Genomic DNA, 23,239 nt, shown 5'->3' on the forward strand with positions numbered 1-23,239 from the left:
CACATACAACACTGAATCACAGTCACATGGTCTGACACTGAACAAATTCTCTGCTTCTATTATAAGGTGGGGTACTGAGAAATTGAATTTAAAAAGTACCTTTTCTCTGACAATTATAAACAAGACGGGTGCTTGTGTGGATTTTTCGGATGATGAACTCAGTTCCTTTCTTCTATTGATATTTTACTCCAACATTTCAACAAGATATAGCAAACCTAGATTGGATGAGTTAAATTAATTTTTCAAAACTTTTATCATTAATAACATTTATTTTATAGCAAGCATGTCAAAAGTTAATAAAAATCTGTTAAATTGTCCTGTAGAACGTATAGGGAAATGACAATGTACACTAGGATGTTTTGAATCAAAGTCCTCAGATATTTATTCTTTCATCGAGATTTTAATAATATTTCAGTACAAAACAATCCAACCATAAAGGAAAAGCTAATCACCCACAACATTTTGTAGGGACCGTTGCAAAGTATATATTTTGTTTACTCCTTTATCCAGTGGATATCACCCATTACATAAATTTTGATTATTACTCTTTTATATGTTTTCCTATGCCATTTGTGACAACACAAGCAAACGTTAATTATATGTTAATGTTAATTATATGTAGTTTGCTTACAAAATGTCAGGAAGCAAAATTCCTAACAATTACATGAATATCCGGGGTTGCATGTGATAAAAAGAATCTCCCATGTATGTGGTAAAAATTCATGTATTACATGTATGTACACAATATTAATGTAGAAAATATCTATTTCTCTCTTTGTATGATAAAGCAGTCATTTCACTATATAAAACAAGTTTAACTTGTTCGTGTATTCAAATAATGTCAAAATGTTGCCACAGCTACTTAATTTAGATCACGCGAAGTGTTGGGTGTCTATGCAAAGCCAAAAAACGGAATTAGGTCCATCATCCTTAAATAAAGTTGTGGAAACTATGTCATACAAGTTACAGGTATAGCAATCATTTTCTTCATTTGCCAATTAGAACACACACAGAAGAAGAGAATTTGACAGCTAAGGCTTTTATTGCCCATTTTTTTGTAAAAAGAAATACTCATGCAAGAGTAAAGAACAAAAAACAATAATACAACACACGCAGCGTCCTTACCACACTTGCAGGGCCTTTTATGTTTTCAGCCTTTCCAAACAAGATAGAGAGGCCAATGAGAAAAAATACTATCATTTCACAGCAACCATTATATGGTATATGTTCTATATTTATCAAGTCTTTAGATGGTCACGAGGTATCAAACTGAATTCTCAATGTAGCATTATAATAATTTAACTAAATGTTGCTTGTTTATTTATTTTAAGTTTTTCTACTTCTCAATCAAAATTACTGAAACCAGTTTTTAATTGACATAACAAATAATATAAACACATTGTTCTTCACACAGCAATGACACTGTACAACATCAAATATAGAATAGAATTCTAAACATTGATTTGGGATTCCTAATTCAAATGTGACAAAACACTGTACTATAAAAGCCATGCTCAACAACTTTTGCCTGTAAAGAATGAAAAGCTGTCACTCAAAATTTGGAAAATTGTAAATTACCAAAAAATCTCTAGTTATGAAATAACCAAGTTATCTCTTATTAATTTTCATTTGGAGAAAATCTCAACCAAAATTTGTAAAGACTCTTTTACCCTAAGGAGACCTGGATTTCATTTTAATATGAAAGTGCATAGTGCTAAAACTCTACCATACCATTACATACTCAACCATTAGACCACATGTATACAATAAAGTCTTAACAGCTGATTGTTACCAATGAAGGATATCGCTCGTCTTTTTTCTCTTGCTATGGAGAATGATGTAGTTATAAAAAAAAATCATGAGAATTTTATCAAAATTACAGTCAAGATTCAATGAAATGTAACTGACTTTCAATGCACAGAATAATAATCAAACCTGTTGCTTTTAAATTCATGGATTATCACCATAACTATTACAATTCAATATATAGTTTTACACACGATAATTAAGTAATTAATCAATTAAGTAAATCTAATCAAATATATAATAATTAAACTGCCTTCTCTCATTCCAGATATAAAAATAATGTTATAATGAGCAATATATATCCATGCATATATTTCATAATAAAAGAAAATAATAAATCAAAACATGCCAGACAAAATTTTCTGTGAAGATGTCAAAATCATTCCTAAACAAGAGCTCCCGCAGAGCAGGGTATCTCCTTGCAATGTAGAAAATCAGTAAATTCAAGTTTTTTCTTTTGAGGTCCAGTAGTGACTATGACCTTTGACCCCAAAATCAATAGTACTCTTCCTCTCTTGATAACAAAGCTACATGTGATGATCAAATCAATCAACAAAAAATGTGGCGTGTAGATTATCTACAAGCATTTTCTATGAATTCAGTCCCATGGTGACCTTGACCTTCGAACCCCTAAAATCAATAGGGTTATTCCTCTCTCGATAAGAAAGCTACATGTGAAATATTATCAAATCAATCGAGTAAAATAGATGGCTTGTAGAGTGTCTACAGGGTTACACACACATACAAACGGTCCCATTACTACATGTATATCCCCTCTCACAATGAATTGCAAGGGGATAATAAATTGATTATACTTTGTCCTGATTAAATTCTTCACTAATTAACACAAGCTAAGTAGACAGAGTAATCACCTTGGCTAGCAGGGTATCATCATCATCCTCGGGGGGATTCTCTTCTGTCAGGGACTTAATCAATGTGGCAATAGACTTCTTCAGAACATATTCCTGTAAAAACAGTCACCTCAGTAAAATCTATTCAAATAGATAGCTAAATCAAGTTGATAATTATTCTTTAAAACATGAAAACATATTGTCCTTAGCTTTTCCAATTCAGTGTTTTCAAAGTCCAAGAATAATTTCACAAGTTTGGTAGACGGCTATACTGCTTTATAATAAAATCAGGCACAAAATATTTCTTAACAATTCATAGTAGTAAAAGAGATTTAAATAGTTGCATTCTCACTATAATATAAACCCATTTGGCCCCTGCCTTAAAATCAGAAATCCTGGTCCAAGGGTAGAGAACTTATTTTGGTAGACAGCTGCATGCTTTTTATAATCATGCATGCATTATATCGGCATGACACACAGATGTCATTAAATGAAAAAGATATTTAAATATTTGATGCATTTTCACTACACACCTAATTTGGGGCCCACCCTAGAAACAGACCCTTCACCTGACAGCCATTAATTCTAAAATTGTGGAACCCACATTCTATTCCAAAACATACAGTATTTCTTCAAGTTGTGGTGGGTAGAGAAGATTCTTAAAATCAAAGCATTTTCATTATATGCACCACAAGGCCCAACCTTAGCATCAAACATCTGATCCAGGAACAATTTATGTATTTCACAATTCTGGTAAAGGCATCCTTGCTCACCATGACTAAATACATACTTTGTTTGCTAGATGTCATCAATGAGTAAAGAAAAAAAATGTTTCAAGATTGCATAAATATATATATTAATTCAATGTGGATCATGCGTACTTAGTCATCGCTGGAGATATATATATATATATATAGTTTTTGCACTAGCACCAAATTCTCTTACTCAGGGGCCTTGATTTTAACCATTTTAGTAGAAGCTTCTCTCTCCCTTCTTAGTAAGTACTTAGTTTCATTGCTTGATGTCCAGAATTCAGGAATAAGATTTTAAAGAAGTTAAACATTTTCACTATGTGAGCCACAAAGCCCCGCCATTGCACCTGACCCCCAGATCCAGATGCGATAAATCACTATTTGCTAGACATTTTTACTCATCATGACTGTATACACACAATCTGTCTGCAATGTGTCTCTGATTAAAGAAGATCTCTAAAGATTGCATCACTTTTTAAGGGTTTGACATGGCCCCTGGGATGCAGTGACCACGAAAATTCACAATTTTAATTCCCTCTTAGTAACCTAACAATCGTCTATACCAAATTTGATTAAAAATGGTGAAGTTTTTTGGGAGCAGAAATTGATTATGTTCACACGAAAGACGCCAACAAATCCATAGCAAAAGGTCACCCGAGTGACTCAGGTGACCTAAAAATGTTAATCCCTATAAATAGAACATTTTGTCCAAAATATACATTGTGAAAAGTTCTTTCGCTTCAAGTAGTTGAATTATTCCTCTGATTGATGATGAAACGAAGTAGAAAAATATAAATCCATGAAATCTACATTATTTCAATGCAATTAATGGACCTATGAAATATAAGTATATTATGGAACTATAACTTCCTAGCAACAGATATTCTTACCTCTTTCATATCACAGTTGTGGAATTTGCCCACTCTAAGAATGTGGTTGATGTAGTCGCACACTTTGTTGTCAAACACAATGGCTTGGTTTCTTTGGTTACCCTAAACACGTGAAGGAATAAAAAGAACAGTTAATAAACAAATCTTATTTTATCATTATAAAATGTCAAAAATCATATCTTCCATAAATTTTCTTTTACTGCAAAATAGAAAAAAATAAAATAAAAATACAAACACATATGTATCAAACATTTTCGTTATAAAGCACGTCAACTTTCTTCTACTCCGATTCGAACACACAACACTTGAATAACATTTCAGCATATCCTATATTTTCATTTGAGACAAGCTTTGTTCACAGTCAATAAATTCTGTACAATATACACACTTACAGAGGTGAATTCCACTAATGTGTCAAACAGCTGAACGACTAGAGGCATGGACTTGTCATTGATGTTGGAGTATAAGATGTTGAGGAATTTTGTGGTTTCTCCTACCAGGTTGACAGACTTGATGTTGTCTGGTTGCTCACGTAGGTAATTCTGTAAAGACAGGATACTGCATTATGTACCAATTCACATAAAACAAACAGGTGTACTAATAAAATTCAGGTTCCTTAATCTTCGCTTCATTCAGTCATCATCTTACATTCACTCATCCCTCTCAAAACATACACAGGCTAAAGATGTTGATTTCACACTTAATATATGACATATCAACAGCACAACTTCCAAGTTTGTACCTGAATCTCATTATGCTGGTTGTCACACATCAATCCCAGAATCCTAAGCACCAGTTCTATGTAGCCGTCATCTTTGAACTCTAGTTCACCAGACATACCCATGGCTGCATCCATCAGTTCCTTCAGTTCTTCCTCATCCACATTCTGTTTGTAATAAATAAGACTCCTCACTATCTTCATCAGACTTAACCAGAAAAGCAACTCATCACATTGGCAAAGCGTATACATATAGAGTAGCCTGTGTTTAGAACAAAGTCAGATACAACGAAATGCCCAAATATATTGCAACAATTATCATGTCAATGGATGAAAAAAAAACCCACACACTGCTGACTTTGTGACATGACCACTATCTGCCTCTGCCACAAAACTTTTTGCACACTCTGACAGTTTCAACATTGATAATATGAAGATTCAATAAGATATTTAAAACGTTTCCGTAATTTGAAATTCAGCATGTCAAAGTGTACTTCCTATATCAATATATACATGTGGAATGAGCTGATCCTCCAATCATTGGTAGTAACAGATACCTCGAATGACGAATATAATGATTCCCACCTTCCCTGCGTTACATTGTAAATGGAGTCCAATGTACAATCATTGTTTGGTCACCATGTTGCAGTACTATATTTTTTCCAAAATTTGACATGATCGAGAGGATACAGAATAAAATCAATGTGTTTCAAAACTATGATTAACAGCAAATCAGACAGATGTTTTGGCATCTTCATCTTTATTTTTTCTATATACTGTATAACAGGTACTTCTGCAGGTGGAAATTTTTGCTATCCGATTCCTAAAAGGTAACAAACTATATTCTGCATTTCCAATTATTTCTGCGGATGCATTGTATCTATCTATACATATATGTATCAATATATATTTTTTGCAATTTTTATTTTTGCAGATTTTTCCTAGTGACCTGCAAAAAAATGGGCAACTGCAGAAAGTACTGGTTATATGGTATATAAGACAGAAAATTGATAGTCAAGGCCGACTTACCTCGATGACAACCTCAGGATTCTCCATAGGTGCTACCTTGGACTTTGGGTTGGCAAAGCCATTTAGCTGAAGACTAGATTTGTTGACTCCATTCATCATTGAGGGTGGCTTCAATAGACCGCTACCAAGTGCTGATTTACCTTGGCTAAGCTTGGACTGCGAGCCCATACGAGAACCCAGAAGAGCTCGCGATCCCATGCGAGAGCCAGGGGAGGACCCAGCCTTTTGAAATGAAATAATGAATGTGTTATGGTGAACGTTTCTCATTTCTCTCTCTCTTTTTGTTGTTGACATTTTTAAGATATTTTTTCATGGCTTTTCTCACAACTGATGATACCCAAGTTTAATGTTTAAAAGTAAAACACTAATAATAAAGGTCTACAAGATAACACAGCATCACCTGATGGGATTAATGTTTAAAATTAAAACACTAATAATAAAGGTCTACAAGATAACACAGCATCACCTGATGGGATTAATGTTTAAAATTAAAACACTAATAATAAAGGTCTACAAGATAACACAGCATCACCTGATGGGATTAATGTTTAAAAGTAAAACACTAATAATAAAGGTCCACAAGATAACACAGCATCACCTGATGGGATTAATGTTTAAAAGTAAAACACTAATAATAAAGGTCCACAAGATAACACAGCATCACCTGATGGGATTAATGTTTAAAAGTAAAACACTAATAATAAAGGTCTACAAAATAACACAGCATCACCTGATGGGATTCTGACAGACAAACAAGTGGACAACAGAGCGACAAATAAACAGATGTCTAACCTTGAGATTGGCCATAGATCTCTTTGCCATTGACAGCATAGATCCCAGCTGATTTGCCCTCATGATCTCCTAAAAATAGATCAACATAAGTTCTTAATAAGTTGACACTCCATAATTACTGTAGGTGCATATCACAAGTATATTTTTAGTTTAACATCTGACTGAGTTTGCAGAATCCATAATCATAGTAATTCTAGAACTCAATGCTGGTCTCCATATCGTTAGTAATTAGTGGACTCAATGTCGGAGTTTGTTGGTTTAAATATTCATAGTTACTATACATTTTAAAACTCTCCACTAAGCGACCTTGTCGGTTTCCATATTTATAGCTATTGTACGACCTACCGTCTCAGCAAACTCACCTGTTTCCACAATTTAAAAATTCTACAACTCCAGAAGTCTCGGCAAACTTATCAGTTTCTTCATTAATTCTGACAAACTGTGATAGCAAACTTGCCTGTTTCTGTGTTTATAGTTATAATTTCTATGACCTACCGCCTGAGCAAGCTTGCCGGTTTCCATGGCTTTCCTGAGCGCCCTGGCTTGTTGCATGGCCTCCTCCACTTTGGCTTGATGCATGGCATTTAGAAGTCGCCTGGTATAAACAAAACATTACTGTAATGGACGGGTCATATACTTTACTTTTTCATAATTCATAATCAAACTTTCTTTAAGAAGAAAATCATCTTACGATTCAGTAGACCTTAACATTAACACCCTCTAATTGTGCATTTAACCTTTGATTCTAGAAGGAGCTAGCATCTAATGCCATTCTACTATAAAGCTGCAGACTATACAGGAGGCAAGACAGACAAAACAATTCCTATTCAACTCCAATTTGTTTCCACAAACAACAAAAAGCAGTTCATATTTACAAAATACTTGAAATGTCTATGCACAAAACAAACATTAATTTGGCATTTGGGGCAAAACTCAGCTATACAAGATAGACAGGGCGAAATATGAAATGCACTATCCTGCTGAGTGAAACTGAGTAAACGATATAAGAACAAGTTAATATTCAAGATGTTAAATGCTAAGGGCCAAATCGGTTTGTGCCGACTGGCGTGCTTAACAACTCAGTGACTATACGCTATACTACAAGAGCCAGAAGTTGAGATGGGATGAACTAGAGCATATAGATCTGCATGACTTGGCTGCCAAACACCGGTTACGTGATGAAGAATTCCGATTTAACTCCAAATTTGTTTGCTGGTGATACACATTAACTTATTTGTTCCCTTACTGTATCATCTTTCTAAAAGGAGAGTAGCAAGTTTTCTTTTTCTTCATTAGCTAAACAACTTACTTCTCTCTGGTAGCCAAAGCAGACATGTGCATACGATTCTTAATCGCAAAGAAGAACGTCTCCTCTCTGGTCCCTGTGAAGTAGGCAATAAGGCTGTTCTGTTGGAAGAAAACAGAGCATAAAAATTAAAATAATTCTCAAGGTGCTTTTGCTGTATTGTGCTACAAACAAACCCACTAATGAGTACATCAAGACTCAAGAGACTGACAGATTGGGACATCAAAATGAACATGTTATTTTTCTTGGTGCCATTGTGGATTAACTTTTATGATGCACTCTTTCAACTAATGTTGCATTTCAAGATCCATTATGGCATGACTTAACAACTGCAAGATAAATAACATTTAAAACCATGCAATGCTGAAAGTGGATATCTTTTACCGGTTTATCATTATTTTAACACACACAAATATTTAAATATTTCCTTTACCTGGACATATTCATTGCCGTTAAACAGAAGGCTGGCTAAGAATCCAAGAGTCTCTCGAACAACACTGTCCTGTGAACTATTAAGGTGGTCCAGCGTGCTGGTCACCACCTGGAAATAGTTTAGCGCATTCTGGACATCCTCAATTGCCTTCAGCTGCCTGGAAAAAAAACCAGCAATTCGAAATGAATAACAATCCATAATGGCAAAAGCATGACATTGAATGAACCATGAAAAGTGCCTGCATGATGTTACAAGTTCATAAATGAATAAGAGTCATATATATACATTATCTTGAGAGCGACATCAAAATATGTTCAGATTAAAAAATGTGAACTGTTGAATTTCCAGCACAGGTTTAGTATACATATAAAATTTATATGCAATCATTGGAGTAGCGTGCATAATGTGTGGCAAAATTTTGAAGCCAAAGGTTGAATTCGAAGTGCTAGATGCAAAAATGAGAGAGATGGACATCCCACAAGGTAGGTAGGGGGTGTTCCTTAAAAAAATTGTCATAAAATAAATACTTCATTTTTTTGCCGTCCAAGAGCACAAAATAAACATTCAGAGATTTGTGCATCTTAATTCTGTAAGAATCCTGAGAGAGATAGAAAATAATATCTTATTAAAAACTACATTTATTCAATACTATATTCATATTGTGTTCAACAATAAAATACTAAGTCTGACACCTATTTTTAACAAAATAAATTTAATTATTAGCAATTTCTTTTCAATTTCTAAAAAAGATATCAAATTTCTTTTGGTAATTTTTTTTTAACATGCTGGTTCCCACTTTAATGCACTAACTGCATGCCTTGCATTTAAATAAAATAAAAAGCATGACAATACTGCTAATTTACTAGTCCATGCTAGAAATAATCTCTGAACTAATTGCAAAAAGTATTCATCAAGAGATAAATCAAAGCAATTGCATTTCAAAAAACAAGGTGAGCTTAACAAGAGGTCTACGAGTCAGGATGCCCTCCTTAGAAATAACTTTTGACTCCTTTGTACAGCCCTAGAGAGACTTAGCCAATAGCTGTGATTAAGAATTTTCACTGAATCTATATATAATGTTAATTTGCTTGTTAAATATTTTGAAAAATTCAACTCATATTGATATATTTAAATTGTTTCATTATTCCCTCAAAGTACAGTGAGCGACAAAAAAATGAAATACACACTTTAATAAAAAAAAAATTGTCTTAATTGGATGTCACAAGTTAACTGCCCAGATAATTAACTTCATGCATGAGAATCAGATCCTGTTAGCAATTATCTTTTATCAGGATCTCCAAATGTGAATTCACAGACACAGAAAAAGAACTAGTTTATTAGAAAATTCTTTTATGAAAATGATTGAACCAACATTCCATCATATTAAAAAACTAAAATTCTATAGCAGTGAACTAACATGACAACATTAAAAAGTGTACGCTACCCTCTCCTAAGCTTCTCACTAGGAAAACAATTCACCTCGTTAGAACTAAAGTACAATTTACTCAATATGATCATTTTTACTCTACCATGAAAAAAAAATATCATACAATGTTAATTACAAAAGTGACACAATGAAAATTATACTTTTTGGGGGACATTTCTATAAATTTTCTTGAAGACTCATTGCTACCACAATATTAATAATATAGCTTTAAATTACTTCACCTTAAAAAAAAAGATAATTTAATAGAAAAAGTATTCTAGACAGTAACAATTATAACTCCTCTAAGTATCATTTTCAAAATGTATAAAATCAAACATGACATGAACATAGAGACTGATTATGGAAGTTTTTAAATTAAAAAAATCTAATTTCAAAATAACTGTTCATAGATTTTTAAAAACTTCCTTGCCCCTTCTAATAATGGCAGTTTCAAAACGTGTATCTCGTTTGGCAAATTTGAGTTATCTTTCTTCGTTTGCAGTTGTTTATTGATTTAATGCATACACAAATCTCTCCATAAATTTAATCAGCTCTACAACTTGCTACTCATCAAACCTTTCTTTTGGGGAAACTGAATAAATACAAACTGTAATCTTTTGCACTCTTGTCAACACACACATACAAACACACAAACAGGAACGAAAACACAACTTTCCTGGCAGAGGTACATTAATATGAACATTGGATCTTCCAGAATTTTCCAAATGATCCAAAAACATGTCTCCTAAAATTCCTTTACCTCCGATGAGACGATGACTCTGACTCCCAGTCCTCCGGAAGCTTTACAATCTCATTGTGAATCAGACCTCGAAGAAGTTGTAGACATTTAACATCTAGGTCAACCTGTTCCAACTTCTCCTTCTCATTCAAATGTGAACGAGACAGTTGAGAAGAAATCCTACAAAAATTAGAGAATGATGTATTCACTTTTAACAGCAAAAATGAGTTGACAATAAAGAATAAAGACAAACATATGCTATCTCACCGTTGTTTTACAATACATCACAAGCCCACTGAACAATTCTTACTACCGCATAAGTGGAATTTTTAGCGAGATATAAATTTTGCTATTTTGCCATAAAAATGGGTATATATTTTAACGAGAGCCAAATTTAGCGACTTTATAACGCCAGGAAAGGTAACTATTACCTCCGATGTGGAATAAATTGTTAGCGATATTCAATTTTAGTGACCTCATCACTCTCGCCAATAACACCAAAATTAAATCCTCATTAAAAAATCTGCTTATACCGTATGTTGTAAAAACATCGAACCAATAATTTTTTTTACATCAAAAATTTATTGAGAATCAAACATGGTTGACTGATGAACCTTTGCATAATACCGATATTCATTTTATAATAATGACTTTGCAAGAAGAGTCTGTTATATAAGCATAAATAAAATCTAAAAATTATGCTGAATCTGACTTACACAGGCCTTTTTTGTGAAACTTCTACATCTTTTGTTTTATTGCATTTTATATTTCTTTACTTAAAAGTAAAATAAAAAAATACAATCTTTAATAAAATGTTTCATTAGTTTGCAACAAGAAGGTGAAAGGAACAAGGTATCATTTTAAATTAGTGAAAATTGTTTTCATTCAAAATTACTTCTAAATTTTCATTTTGATTAAATTGATGCTAGGCATATATGGACTGCTGCTGAACTAAATCTAATCTTCATTCTCTGAAAGTGAATCATACTGAAGACATGAAATTCAATCTGATGAAAATCAGATCCTCGATCCGCTCCTCTTTCTTCATCTTGTTGCTACACGAGGAGATGGAAGAAAGTGGAGCGGACCGAGGATCTGATTTTAATCAGATTGACATGAAATTATACTCATAAGATAATTTTACAGACTGCAGGTCCAAACTGAAGATTTACTTTCAGTTATCAGATAATCTTTCAGGACCAATTTTACAATAAAATTTGAAGAAAAAAATATAATATGAAAAGATCCGTGTTTATCCTTATAGATAATATCTCATACATGTAAATGTATCTACATATCTCATCTAAAATACATGTATTTTCAAAATTGTCTTGTAATTAAAACTTCATTTGACCAAACAGATGGATCTTTATGACTTCCTATGACTTGGTAGTGAAATATAAAATGCCTAATGCTTTTTTGTGTAGTTGATTAGGGCTGTTCCATTAAAACATATGAGGTACCCGGGGACGGCAATTAAAAAAAAATCTATGGGTGCTTGTCATTGGTAGAAAATTGCATATATGGTGGGTACCCACTGCCAGAAAACTGCATCTGTGGGTGGTTGTTTTGATAAAATCTTTATTTTCTACCGAAACTGAGAGGAATGCAACAAGGGAAGGGAAGGGTTGAAAGTAGAATGTGAAACAAATGCCGTTTTCTGTCTTCATTTTATCTCGGTCGATGAGGTTCCGCGATCCGGTTATCGTTTCCAGTTTGACTCTAAAATTATAGCGACCGGAAGTTAGGATTATCTCCCTTGTCCAAAACGGAAAACGAAACGTGCTCGTGGTCCATTGAAACGGTTTTTGATTTTTTCTAGCTGCAATAATGTAGCCCTATCCAATTTTTTTTATTCTGACGTTTTCGGGATGAGGCTACAATTCCATAGGATCTCTGTAATGGTGCAAAATAATTTTAAGAATAACCGATAATAAACTCTGCACTGTGTATTAGTCCCAAATGTTGTTTACACCAAAAGGAGTACCAACTTTGTGCTCGGGCATGTCTAATAAAGGTGTTTTTCATTAAATATATTGTACAGCATGCAGAATTCTTCGTCTGCTCCGCCATTCTTGTTATCGAGAAATCTCGTAGGTGGATCTAATGAAAAAGCAAAACATTGACAATCGGCGCGAAAATGTAGTTACTTGAGTCACTTCGACAAAGAAAGGAAAATCATATTGCTGCAGAAAGAATTTACACTCTGCTGTTCGGTTTTTAACTTGATATTAAATTCAAACCTTTTCAATACCGACGAAATAGCTTTCGCCTCCATACTTGTCCATTAATGTAAATACTACTTTATATGACATATGCAAATGACTTGACAATCGGAAGTTGAAACTTCAGTACATCAAACATGGCGCACAAATATGAATCGAGAAATTGGAATTTATCGAAATTGTTGAAAACGGTAGAATAGAGCCTCACAAATCTTAAGTTGCAGGTTGTAAATTTATATATTGACTAAGAAACATAGAATATCATTTTATTTATGTAAAGAGACACATTTTCTTGTTTTTTAATACTCAAAATACTAGTCAATTTAAAAACTTTTAATAGTTGTTTTTGAACATTTACAATACTAGACTTTTTATGAACAGGTAGACTTATAAAATTAATTTAGTTCATCATGTTTAAGAAAGACAGTCTTGATAAAATAAATTGATGGTTATGATCAAGATTCATTGATGGCCAGTTATTTGAATGGTGATGACACCCAAGATACTCTTCTTTTTACTATCATGCTTGGGAACATCTGAAAATAGACCTCTATTCAGGGGTTATAAATAGTCATTCATACATATTGAATTTAAAGAAAAAGTGTATTTCAAATTTATTTCACTTCTATGGATGGTGCCGCACTATCTAAAATTGCTTCTGTGAGTGGTCCCTCATTACATTTTTATGCTTCTATGGGTGGTTACCCAAATTTTAAAGTGCCTTCCCTGGGTACCTCATATGTTTTAATGGAACAGCCCTTACCAATAATTGTAATACCTGTAGTATAGATCATCTGCATTGTACAATCTTGTAAAAATTGTTTCAAATCATGACAAATTGTCTACTTGAGGACTTTTCAACTTCATTGAGCACTATACTGCTTACCACAGTAACACTATTCAGCAAGTGCCATGTGAACAAACAGTTTACTGAGAAGGGATAGCTCTAGCCCCAGATGGGAACCCTGAATGATACGAGTTTGTGAAGGGATTGTATGAAAGTTCTCCAGTTTGTAACCTGAATTGACTGCTGGACATAAAGGCACATTATGAAAAGATTGGCTTGACAGTAGGTGACTTACATGAGTTGTTTAATAAGTTTCTCGCTCAGCTTAAATTTTTTAATGGGGTCTTTCTTTGTGCTGTCAATGAAACACCTCAGGTGTTCCTGGAATTCATGGCCTAGGGGTAGCTCTTCATCCCCACCCAGCTCCGAATATTCTGTAAAACAGGCAGTCATATTTTATCAATGTAAAACATGCAGTCGTGATATTCATGTTGATATACGTGCAGTCATTCATTCAAAAATCACCATGTAGGTCAGACATATAATAAAAATGATGATTCTAGAAAGCTTAGCATGTTAGTGTTAAGACATTATAGTATATGTAATAAATACACCAGAATTCCAATTATCCGGAGCCAAATTCCAATTATCCGGAGCCAAATTCTACAGCAAGTGTCTGTGGAAGGAATATCTTCAAAATCAAATTCCCTGACCACATGCAAGAACCATTATATTGACTAGTGTATGAAGAGGATGGCTAATTCCGATTGATAATTGAAAATAATCAAATATTTGAAGAATGATTAGATATTGAATTATAAAATACAACTCCATAGCATATCATAACTATTATGCATGTATGCAGATATACTTGTAATTCATTGTAAATGCTTTCCATGTTTTAACACATGAAGTAAACAGCAATTTAGTCTGTAGCAGATTAATGTTATAAAACTTGCAATAATAATTTTGATAAAATGTAAAAGATGTCTACAGATGGAAATTAAATTACTGGTATAAGCACACACCAGTATCATGAATCATTTTCACCAGAAATGGTTGGTTTTGAATCAGGTGTATTGTTAATTCATTGCAAGTGGAAAAAATAAATGCTCTTAACATATTTTTCTCTCTCTTTTATTTGCATACATACACATAACAAAACAAATCTTAAATATTAGATTTTTCATGAAAGTATTTAAATCATAATGCATCGCACATTATAATGTTCGTAATAAATAATTAAACGTAAATGATAAATGAATGCTACAAAAAAGTGTACTATGAAATTCATGTAATAATTAAATAAATTGATACTAAATAAATAAATACATATTATATGTATATAAATTATATATGAAAGCAGTACAAATTATTAGAATCAAACATATATGTAATAATGTACTAAATAAATTGATCTAATGTATAAATGATGATCTTAACATATTAAATATATCATGTTTTGACCAGTGATTTTTTTTTTTTTCAAACTACCACCCTTCCTTTTGAATTGGGAAAAATTAGCGGCATTTTCCTCAAACTGGGAAAAATCATTCATATAGTAAATCAAAATGGTAAAGATGCATAAAATAATAACAAATGTTTTTGTTTGAGGTTTATTTCAGATCTGATTTAAAATCATAAAATAAATCATTATTTAACATTTAATTTAATTCAAATATGTATAAATATTATTAATTTTTCTAAGAATTACTTATTGTCTAATTTGATAAATAAATAATAATTTACTAGCATTTGTACCCATAATCTTGTAAATATCATATTAATAATCAAGTTTCCAGAATGTCTCTTCAGTGTTTGTATTTTTCGGATTTTAGTAAAATCCTATACTGTTAGCCACTTACTGTTATTAGCCTGACCCTACATATAATGCGATCAAACTGAAAGTGTCAACAAAATGGCTTAATGTGTATCTGGAAACTATACTAAGCTGCATATCTGCTAATATGGATGCTTCCATTGTTTTACATATTCTTTACAAAACCTATTGCATGTGCAGGGGTTTGGAGTATAAAACTGAAGGAAAAGAAACATATTTATTCTTTGTCAGCAATATACAGTAACTTTTTGTTTAAAATGGCCTAATTTCACTAGATTTGAAATTGGGAAAAACATATATATAATTGGGAAAAAACAGCTAATTTTTGTGAGGGGAAACAGCCGAATATCGGTGGCATTTTGGCCCCAAAAAAATCACTGTTGACAATGCCTTAGAATTTTTTAAAATAATATATGTATTTTAAATCTGTTTCAAATCTTATCAATACTGACCTACACAGAGGGAAAATCCTATAAATACTGACCCAGATCAGAGTGAAAAATTAAAATTACTGACCCAGATCAGAGAGAAATCCTAAAATCACTGACCCTGATCAGAAGGAAATTCTATAAATACTGACCCAGATCAGAAAGAAATCCTATAAATACTGACCTAAATCAAAGGGAAATCCTATAAACACTGATCCTGATAGTAGGGAAATCCTATAAATACTGACCTAGATCAGAGGGAAATCCTATAAATACTGACCTAGATCAGAAGGAAATCCTATAAATACTTATCCAAATAATAGGGAAATCCTACAAATACTGACCCAGATTAGGGTGAAATTCTATAAATACTGACCTAGATCAGAGGGAAATTCTATAAATACTGACCTAGATCAGAGTCAAATCCTGTCTGTGCCTCTACGGTGTTGGGACCACCATAAGCCACCTTCATATTTACTGCAAACACATTCAGCTGCTTGTTGATTTCTTCCTCCATCTCATAATATTCCTCATAGACCTGTAGACAAGGTCAAACAATAGTATTATTCAGTGTGAAATAAAATACAGAGTGAAGTAAACCTATGCCTCTACTAATAAGGCCCCTCCGAATAAGTTTCACTTGCCCATAAAGTTTGAACAAGTTGACCCAGCCAATAATATGCACCGATACCAGTTATTACGATTTTCAAATCAGCGTCAAGTTTTATTGAGACACTTTGCAGAAAATCTCGTCTTGTGCAATGCGAAATTGACATCTGATTTAAGGTGGCATCTCAATATCGGTACATAGCATGTTGAGATTCATCCGAGTCGCACACAAAATAACATTCAATGCTTTCTATATTTCAAACCCACTATCCAAATATTGCATGCACTTGAGATATTTTTCTACCTTTACTTCTTATAAATTAATTATGTATATCATTTTTCTGAAAGACCTTTCAGTTTCTGACAAAATTTAGGTCTCAGAAATTTATCTTCATGGATTCTTCAGATAACTGATTACCAATATAATTCAAACATTTGTAAACAAACTACGTAAAATTTACATTTGTTTGTGATGTCACAAATGGCATAGAAAAACAGTGTAATAATTAGAATTTATGTAATGGGTGATATCCACTGGATAAAGGAGTAAATATGAGATAAAGCGATATATTTTTTGGGTTGCAACACACCTTTACCTAAAGCTGCATCATCTGACCAAGTTTGATGGTCCTAAGTCTCACAGCGTACAAGGTATATTATAAACATGATTTGAGTATATATAGCCATAAAATTATAGAAGAGGACCACAGTGCCCTATTTTTTTTTAGTCAAGACACACATTCCCCTAAAAGATGCATCAACTGATGATGTTTGATTGCCCTAGGCCTTAGAGTGTTGTAAAAGATATGACCTGGATATGAAAAAGCTAACAGATAAGACAGGAGAGCATATAGCATATAAAAAGATGGGTGCATAAAAAATTATAAGTTTTGCTTTGATTGATATTACTGGAATTCTCGATAGGATCATAGAGATACAGTGGATGACTAGACTATATAGCTTTAAACTTCCTTGCAAGGAGAAAATCAATATTGCTAAAATTCTCCAGGTTAGCTTAAGGTAACTCCATACTCGCAGTTTTATCTGATACAAGTATAAAATGTGTATTTATTTCCATTCATTAGAGTTAAAACTAACAAATTATCAAATGAAATACATAGGTCATCACACTTTTTAAGATGTGAGAATCATATATCACCATCAGAAAATTACAATTTTCGTTAAAATTTCAAACAAACTGGTTATGAGGATATAGTAGCATTTCAATTTCATGAAACTGTATCTTCACAAAAATATGCAAAATGTCTGTAAAAAATAAAGGAAATCTATCGCATAATAGATTTGATAAAGAAATCAATAGAAACAGAGTAATTGCCCTTAGGTTTCAATATTTTGAAACGTATCATTGATTATTCATCTATAACTTAGACTTTTGAAATATTTTATTTTAAAGATTTTTTTTACAATAACTATAGGAAAAGACTCCAATAAAATTTATGTTCTTATCATGCATAAGTCTAAATAAATCATTGATTTTGCAAAATCTGATGACATCACAGGAGGGTGGAATTACTTTAACTGGATCTCTGAGTGGAAAACAGTGAGAATATCAAGATCCTAGGACTTTGCATACCTTTCTGGCATCACTTCTGACATCTTGGGAAGCAATTCCTCCACCATATTTTTCCTGGAATTCTTCCATATACTGCAAGAATTATTGAATGAAATTCATGGATGTTGAAAATATTTTCAAAAAAGATAACTTACAAATTATTAAAAAGGTGATTATACGAGTGTTGCAAACTTAGCTGTAAATGAAGGTGTAAATTCTGCATGTTATAATTTGGACTGAATAGATTTAATATTCCTTAACCTTGGCTTCATTTTAATGATATATTAGCAAGACTTGTCAATTATCTAAGTAAAATTGTTAGACAATCATTAAGTCTCGTAAAACTGTTTCCAACAGGTCTAAGTTATTCAGTTAGAAAATCATTATGTATTAGTGCATCACAATTGAAACAAATCATTTGTAACAAACATCAATCAATTCTTTTTTTTATAAAAATATTAAATTGTTTAACATCATTTTCAAAATCCAACTGGGTTCGAGGACAACAGCTGTTTTTGTTTGACAAGAGGATGGATCTGTTGCTTGAAGCTGAGAGCAACTAATCAGTTCAAGGGTCAAACAAAAACAGCTGTTGTCCGAGGACACAGTCATAACTGTTTTGTTATACACCTTATTCTTTTCAGGTCGTTTTTTCCAACTGCACATTGTTTGTTGACTTTGAACTTTCAACAGGACAGTGTGATTGCATACATTTATCACTGTATCCACTTGATTAAAGGAAAACATACCTAATTAATTTTTCATGTAATATATTCTATATTAATTTTCATCATCAGTTAAATCAGTGAACCTCGTCATTATGTAAACAAATCAGCAGACCAAGAATCATGTGACTTGCATAGCCAATAGAAATAGGGCAGACTATTGCCCATCCAACAGTTCATAAACTGTGACAGGTCAATACACCACGAGTGTGAGAGTTGATTTACCCGTTAAAATGTTGTCTCCTAATCGTATTAATTTTACATTGGAAATTTATTTTTAGGTGTATAACAACTCCAATTATTACAAGAGCTGCTTCACAAAATTCACAAAACATCTTCTATTATTACAAGAGCGCTTCACAAAATTCACAAAACATCTTCTATTATTATCACAAGACAAGAAAATCAGCACGTTTCATTATACACCAATACCTGCAGGATCTTAAGCTGTAAGGAAAGATTTAAAAATAAACCTACAGGAAAACTTCTCAGACATCAAATATCACACATATAGAAAAAAACAGCAATAGATATAGAACTCAGCAGCTATTAAATTATTGTTTGTTTCAATAACTCTGATTACAAATCGATTTTTTGTGAAATTTCTTCCATTCCAAAATTTTTCTCCTTCATAACCGTTAACTACTGTACACTTCAATGTGAATTAAATATACGTTGGTGGTTTCATTTTCTCAAAATTTAATACAGTTTTGGATTAAATAAAATAAAAAAAAATTCATAATTTTTCAACACCCCCCCCCCCCCCCCCAAACCCCAATGCATTAAATCCTGACAATCAACTCTACAGATTACAGGAGGGTTCCTCTTTTTGTTGTATTTTCCGTAGACTATGTACCTATCTCCAGGAATTTCTGTGATTACTTAGCTTTAGCGGATCTACTAACCCTAACAGGTAGTGTGGATGCTGATAAAAGTGAAGTCATGCAGGACACTAAGTTCTTCATCTGTCGCTCTATGCAGATCATTGGGGCCACCACCTCCATGAAATCCTTTAAAAAAAATAATTATAATACAGTTGTCTCCGTACATTGTAAAGCGGACAGAAAACAGATTCCATAGGCAAAAGGTAATTTCGTTCTTCAAAACACCATAGTATCATGTAAATTGCCTATATTGTGAATTTAAAGAATTACAGTAACAAATTTAAATCTTGACATATGCTCCTAAACCTGACCTGCAATAAAGCTAATAGTTACAACCATTGCAAGATTTGTATAAATGGACCCCCTCCCCCCCAAAAAAATATGCTTCTAATATTTGAAAATAAAAATTACAGACTTAGATTTAAAATCTGAAATATATTGATGCATATGCATTTCTAAGCAGTCATAGTCTGATGCTGAACTGGATGGACAGATTTCACAAGAACTGGTAAAACAAATCACTCTGTATATAGATCCATAAACTTAGGAGACTCTCCATTCCAAATGCAAGTCATTTACATTGTGCACAGTTTCCTTAAAACTGAAGACTGCCTTTCATCAACCATTATCTCTATCTGATCAAAATCTCCAAGCAAAGCCAAAAATGTGGAAAATTTGAAGTTGACATTGACATTGCTTTGACATTTCTTGGTCACAAAACTTCGACCTTTCAGTTCACCAATCATGAAGTCTCTATATTGATGAGTTTTAATGCTATAATCAAGGTTAAAGTTTCAGACAGATAAATAGGCAGACATACCAATTCTCCATCATGGAAAAAAAAAATCTGTTCTCACCTTGAATGCTGTGGCAAGTTTGTCCATATCTTCAGGTTCTTGGGGAAACACAGAGGAATCTGGCTGATAAAACGATCGACAGAAAATCTGTAATGAACAAAAATACAGAAAGTTATTTCAAAAAACATTTGGAAAAATAGTGCACCACTAAACGGGTGGACAACATGTCTGCATTTTACCATTTAAACCAAACTCTGATGCCAAACCCCAAATTTAAAACATGGACCCACAAATACAATTCAAACCTTTCCTTATGCCATGAAGATGTTCAGATTATGCCCATTTTCCTTCATCCCTTAGGGCATACCCCATGTTTGATACCCACATGCACAATTACAAGTTCTACTCTATCATGTCATCATCATACTGAATCAGTCATAGAGCACAGACAAAGACTGTGTTGACAGACATCAGTGCCATAGTATGCATAATACACTCACACATGGGACATACTCTGAATTAAATCAATCACAGACTTCTATGAGAATCAGAATTTTTCTTTTGAAAGGTATACCCCCCCCCCCCCCTTGTCTTGATGAGATACAGGCACATAATAATCCCTACCTGGAGGTATGCCCCGCACCATCACATGAATAATCCCTACCTCCCCGGAGGTAAGCCCCGCACCCTCTTTCTATGGGTCGGAGTATTGATGAGATACATCACATGAATAATCCCTACCTCCCCGGAGGTAAGCCCCGCCCCCTCTTTCTATGGGTCTGAGTATTGATGAGATACATGCATGTGAATAATCCCTACCTGGAGGAATGGCATGACACCCTCAAACAGGTAGTGGAGAGTCCCCCTTGTGGCTTCCTTCTTAGTGTCACCACGGTCACTGAAAAACAAGCATGGCAGTGAGCAACAGGACCATTATCAATCACTTTAAAACATCTACTGATCCTCTATAGCAGGGATCAATTTTGGAACTTATAATACAGAACTGCGTAAATCAATGCAACGACAGAATGACTAATCCTAAAATTTCTAATACTACATGATTGTAGATTATGTCATGTTTCAAGCTATATAAAGCATTACAGCTAACAGAGGTACTGTAGTTTCTACTCTTGTAATCTTGAGAATGAAAACATTTCAATACGACAATTAATCATTTAGAAGACTTATTAAGGATAGGCAGGACAGTAGCATGGGGGGGGGGGGGGGGGGGGGGGAATTGTCGATAAATTTTTCTCTATTTGCATGGTGAAACTATAGTATTGGTACTCTTCAATACAAATATACTGGCGAATTAAAGACGAATTTGACTTTGTTTCGCTTTTGGTCATCATAGAGTTATGGAAGAGTTACGTCCCTTGAACATCTGTGACAATTGATTAACATTGCATCATATGGTCCCATTAAACTTTCCCTTTGTACAGACTACAGAGAATGGATACCCTTTTAACAGCTTACCAGTAATGCTTATCAAGCTTTAAAAATCCCCCCCCCCCCCCCCCCCCCCCCCATACAAATCAGATGTATTCTAAATATGTCAACACCGTCAAAGGAAAATTGTTGAAAAGATTAAAGAAAAATAAGGGAAAATATGAGCCCCCCTCCCCAATAATCAAGCATCAAGCCCTTGTGATTTCCTAATTTGCTAAGGTCCGAATTTCGAAAGCCTCATCAATGTGACATTGTATATAATGTAACATAGTTTAGTGGGCTATGTCATAGCTAGTAAAGCATGGACAGCTACCATTATCATGTGGGGTCTCGGAGTCTCTGATACATACTTCAATGATGTGGTCAATGTCCTGCCCATCCTTAAATCAACGTAGCCAACAAATATGTAGTGATGTATTGGAAAAAAAAGTTCGAAAATGCAATATATGATTCCCTTGATTACAAGTGAAAAACAAAATCAACAGTAATTTCAATGAGCAGAAACTGCAGGCATGAGTTAATAGAAATTGTGACTGGGGGGTTAAAATCATGGGATTATGGGGAAAAGTAGACTTCAGCTGAAGCTTGTGGTATATATTAAGGCAAATCTAGCTATCAATATCAAAAAGATATACTCCCATCAGCTTCAGTATCTCATTTCACAAAACACATGTACAACCATCATGATTTTTTTATGGTTTAAGTTACTTACTGAAGATTAATCTTAATTGTTTCAAACAATCTAAAGTTATACTTTTCATAATTCTATTTACATCAACAAATACAACACATATTCTGACATATATTTAAAAGTTACATGCTCTTTATTAATTACTTTATATGCAGAGAGTTTTTTTGATCTAATGACAGATATGCTACATAAAAATCCAATCATTATGGATATGATTTTTGATAAAATCCAAGTATTACTTGCATGGCCCCAATAAAATTTACATTCTTATTATTACAATATGCTTATAAAGTAAATACTGTATGCTAAGTTTCCACATTGGAAATGTATATTTAAAAAATTGGAACAGGTTCTATAGAAGTCAATATACATTGTTATGTCATGTAATTAAAATTGTCAAATAAGAAAAGAAAAACTGTCTTGATGTTTTTTAATTGAAAACCTATAACTATTTCTACATTCCCTCTGAAGTTAGTAAGTTAGTGAACA

The 23,239-nt window shown here is 33.2% G+C and overlaps 1 protein-coding gene across 12 annotated transcripts in view; it reads right to left on the reverse strand.

Moving 5' to 3' along the window:
• LOC125658011 (inositol 1,4,5-trisphosphate receptor type 2-like) overlaps window positions 1-23,239 on the reverse strand; it is a 122,730-nt gene that overhangs the window by 34,639 nt on the left and 64,852 nt on the right. For 7 of the 12 annotated variants that reach the window (XM_048889036.2, XM_048889034.2, XM_048889027.2 and 4 more), the window contains 18 exons: window positions 21,430-21,508; window positions 20,671-20,757; window positions 19,835-19,939; window positions 18,226-18,297; window positions 16,431-16,560; window positions 14,050-14,188; window positions 10,764-10,922; window positions 8,578-8,734; window positions 8,148-8,245; window positions 7,334-7,433; window positions 6,839-6,907; window positions 6,047-6,268; window positions 5,042-5,185; window positions 4,692-4,841; window positions 4,300-4,401; window positions 2,679-2,771; window positions 1,793-1,825; window positions 1,126-1,155 (listed from right to left, as the gene is read on the reverse strand). In XM_048889036.2, coding sequence (XP_048744993.2) covers window positions 1,126-1,155; window positions 1,793-1,825; window positions 2,679-2,771; window positions 4,300-4,401; window positions 4,692-4,841; window positions 5,042-5,185; window positions 6,047-6,268; window positions 6,839-6,907; window positions 7,334-7,433; window positions 8,148-8,245; window positions 8,578-8,734; window positions 10,764-10,922; window positions 14,050-14,188; window positions 16,431-16,560; window positions 18,226-18,297; window positions 19,835-19,939; window positions 20,671-20,757; window positions 21,430-21,508 — 1,969 coding nt within the window. The remainder of the gene's footprint in view (window positions 1-1,125; window positions 1,156-1,792; window positions 1,826-2,678; window positions 2,772-4,299; window positions 4,402-4,691; window positions 4,842-5,041; window positions 5,186-6,046; window positions 6,269-6,838; window positions 6,908-7,333; window positions 7,434-8,147; window positions 8,246-8,577; window positions 8,735-10,763; window positions 10,923-14,049; window positions 14,189-16,430; window positions 16,561-18,225; window positions 18,298-19,834; window positions 19,940-20,670; window positions 20,758-21,429; window positions 21,509-23,239) is intronic. The other 5 variants (XM_048889035.2, XM_048889033.2, XM_048889028.2 and 2 more) reach the window with 2 other exon arrangements.

The sequence above is a fragment of the Ostrea edulis genome, chromosome 9 (assembly GCF_947568905.1).
Source record: "Ostrea edulis chromosome 9, xbOstEdul1.1, whole genome shotgun sequence".
Taxonomy (NCBI): domain Eukaryota; kingdom Metazoa; phylum Mollusca; class Bivalvia; order Ostreida; family Ostreidae; genus Ostrea; species Ostrea edulis.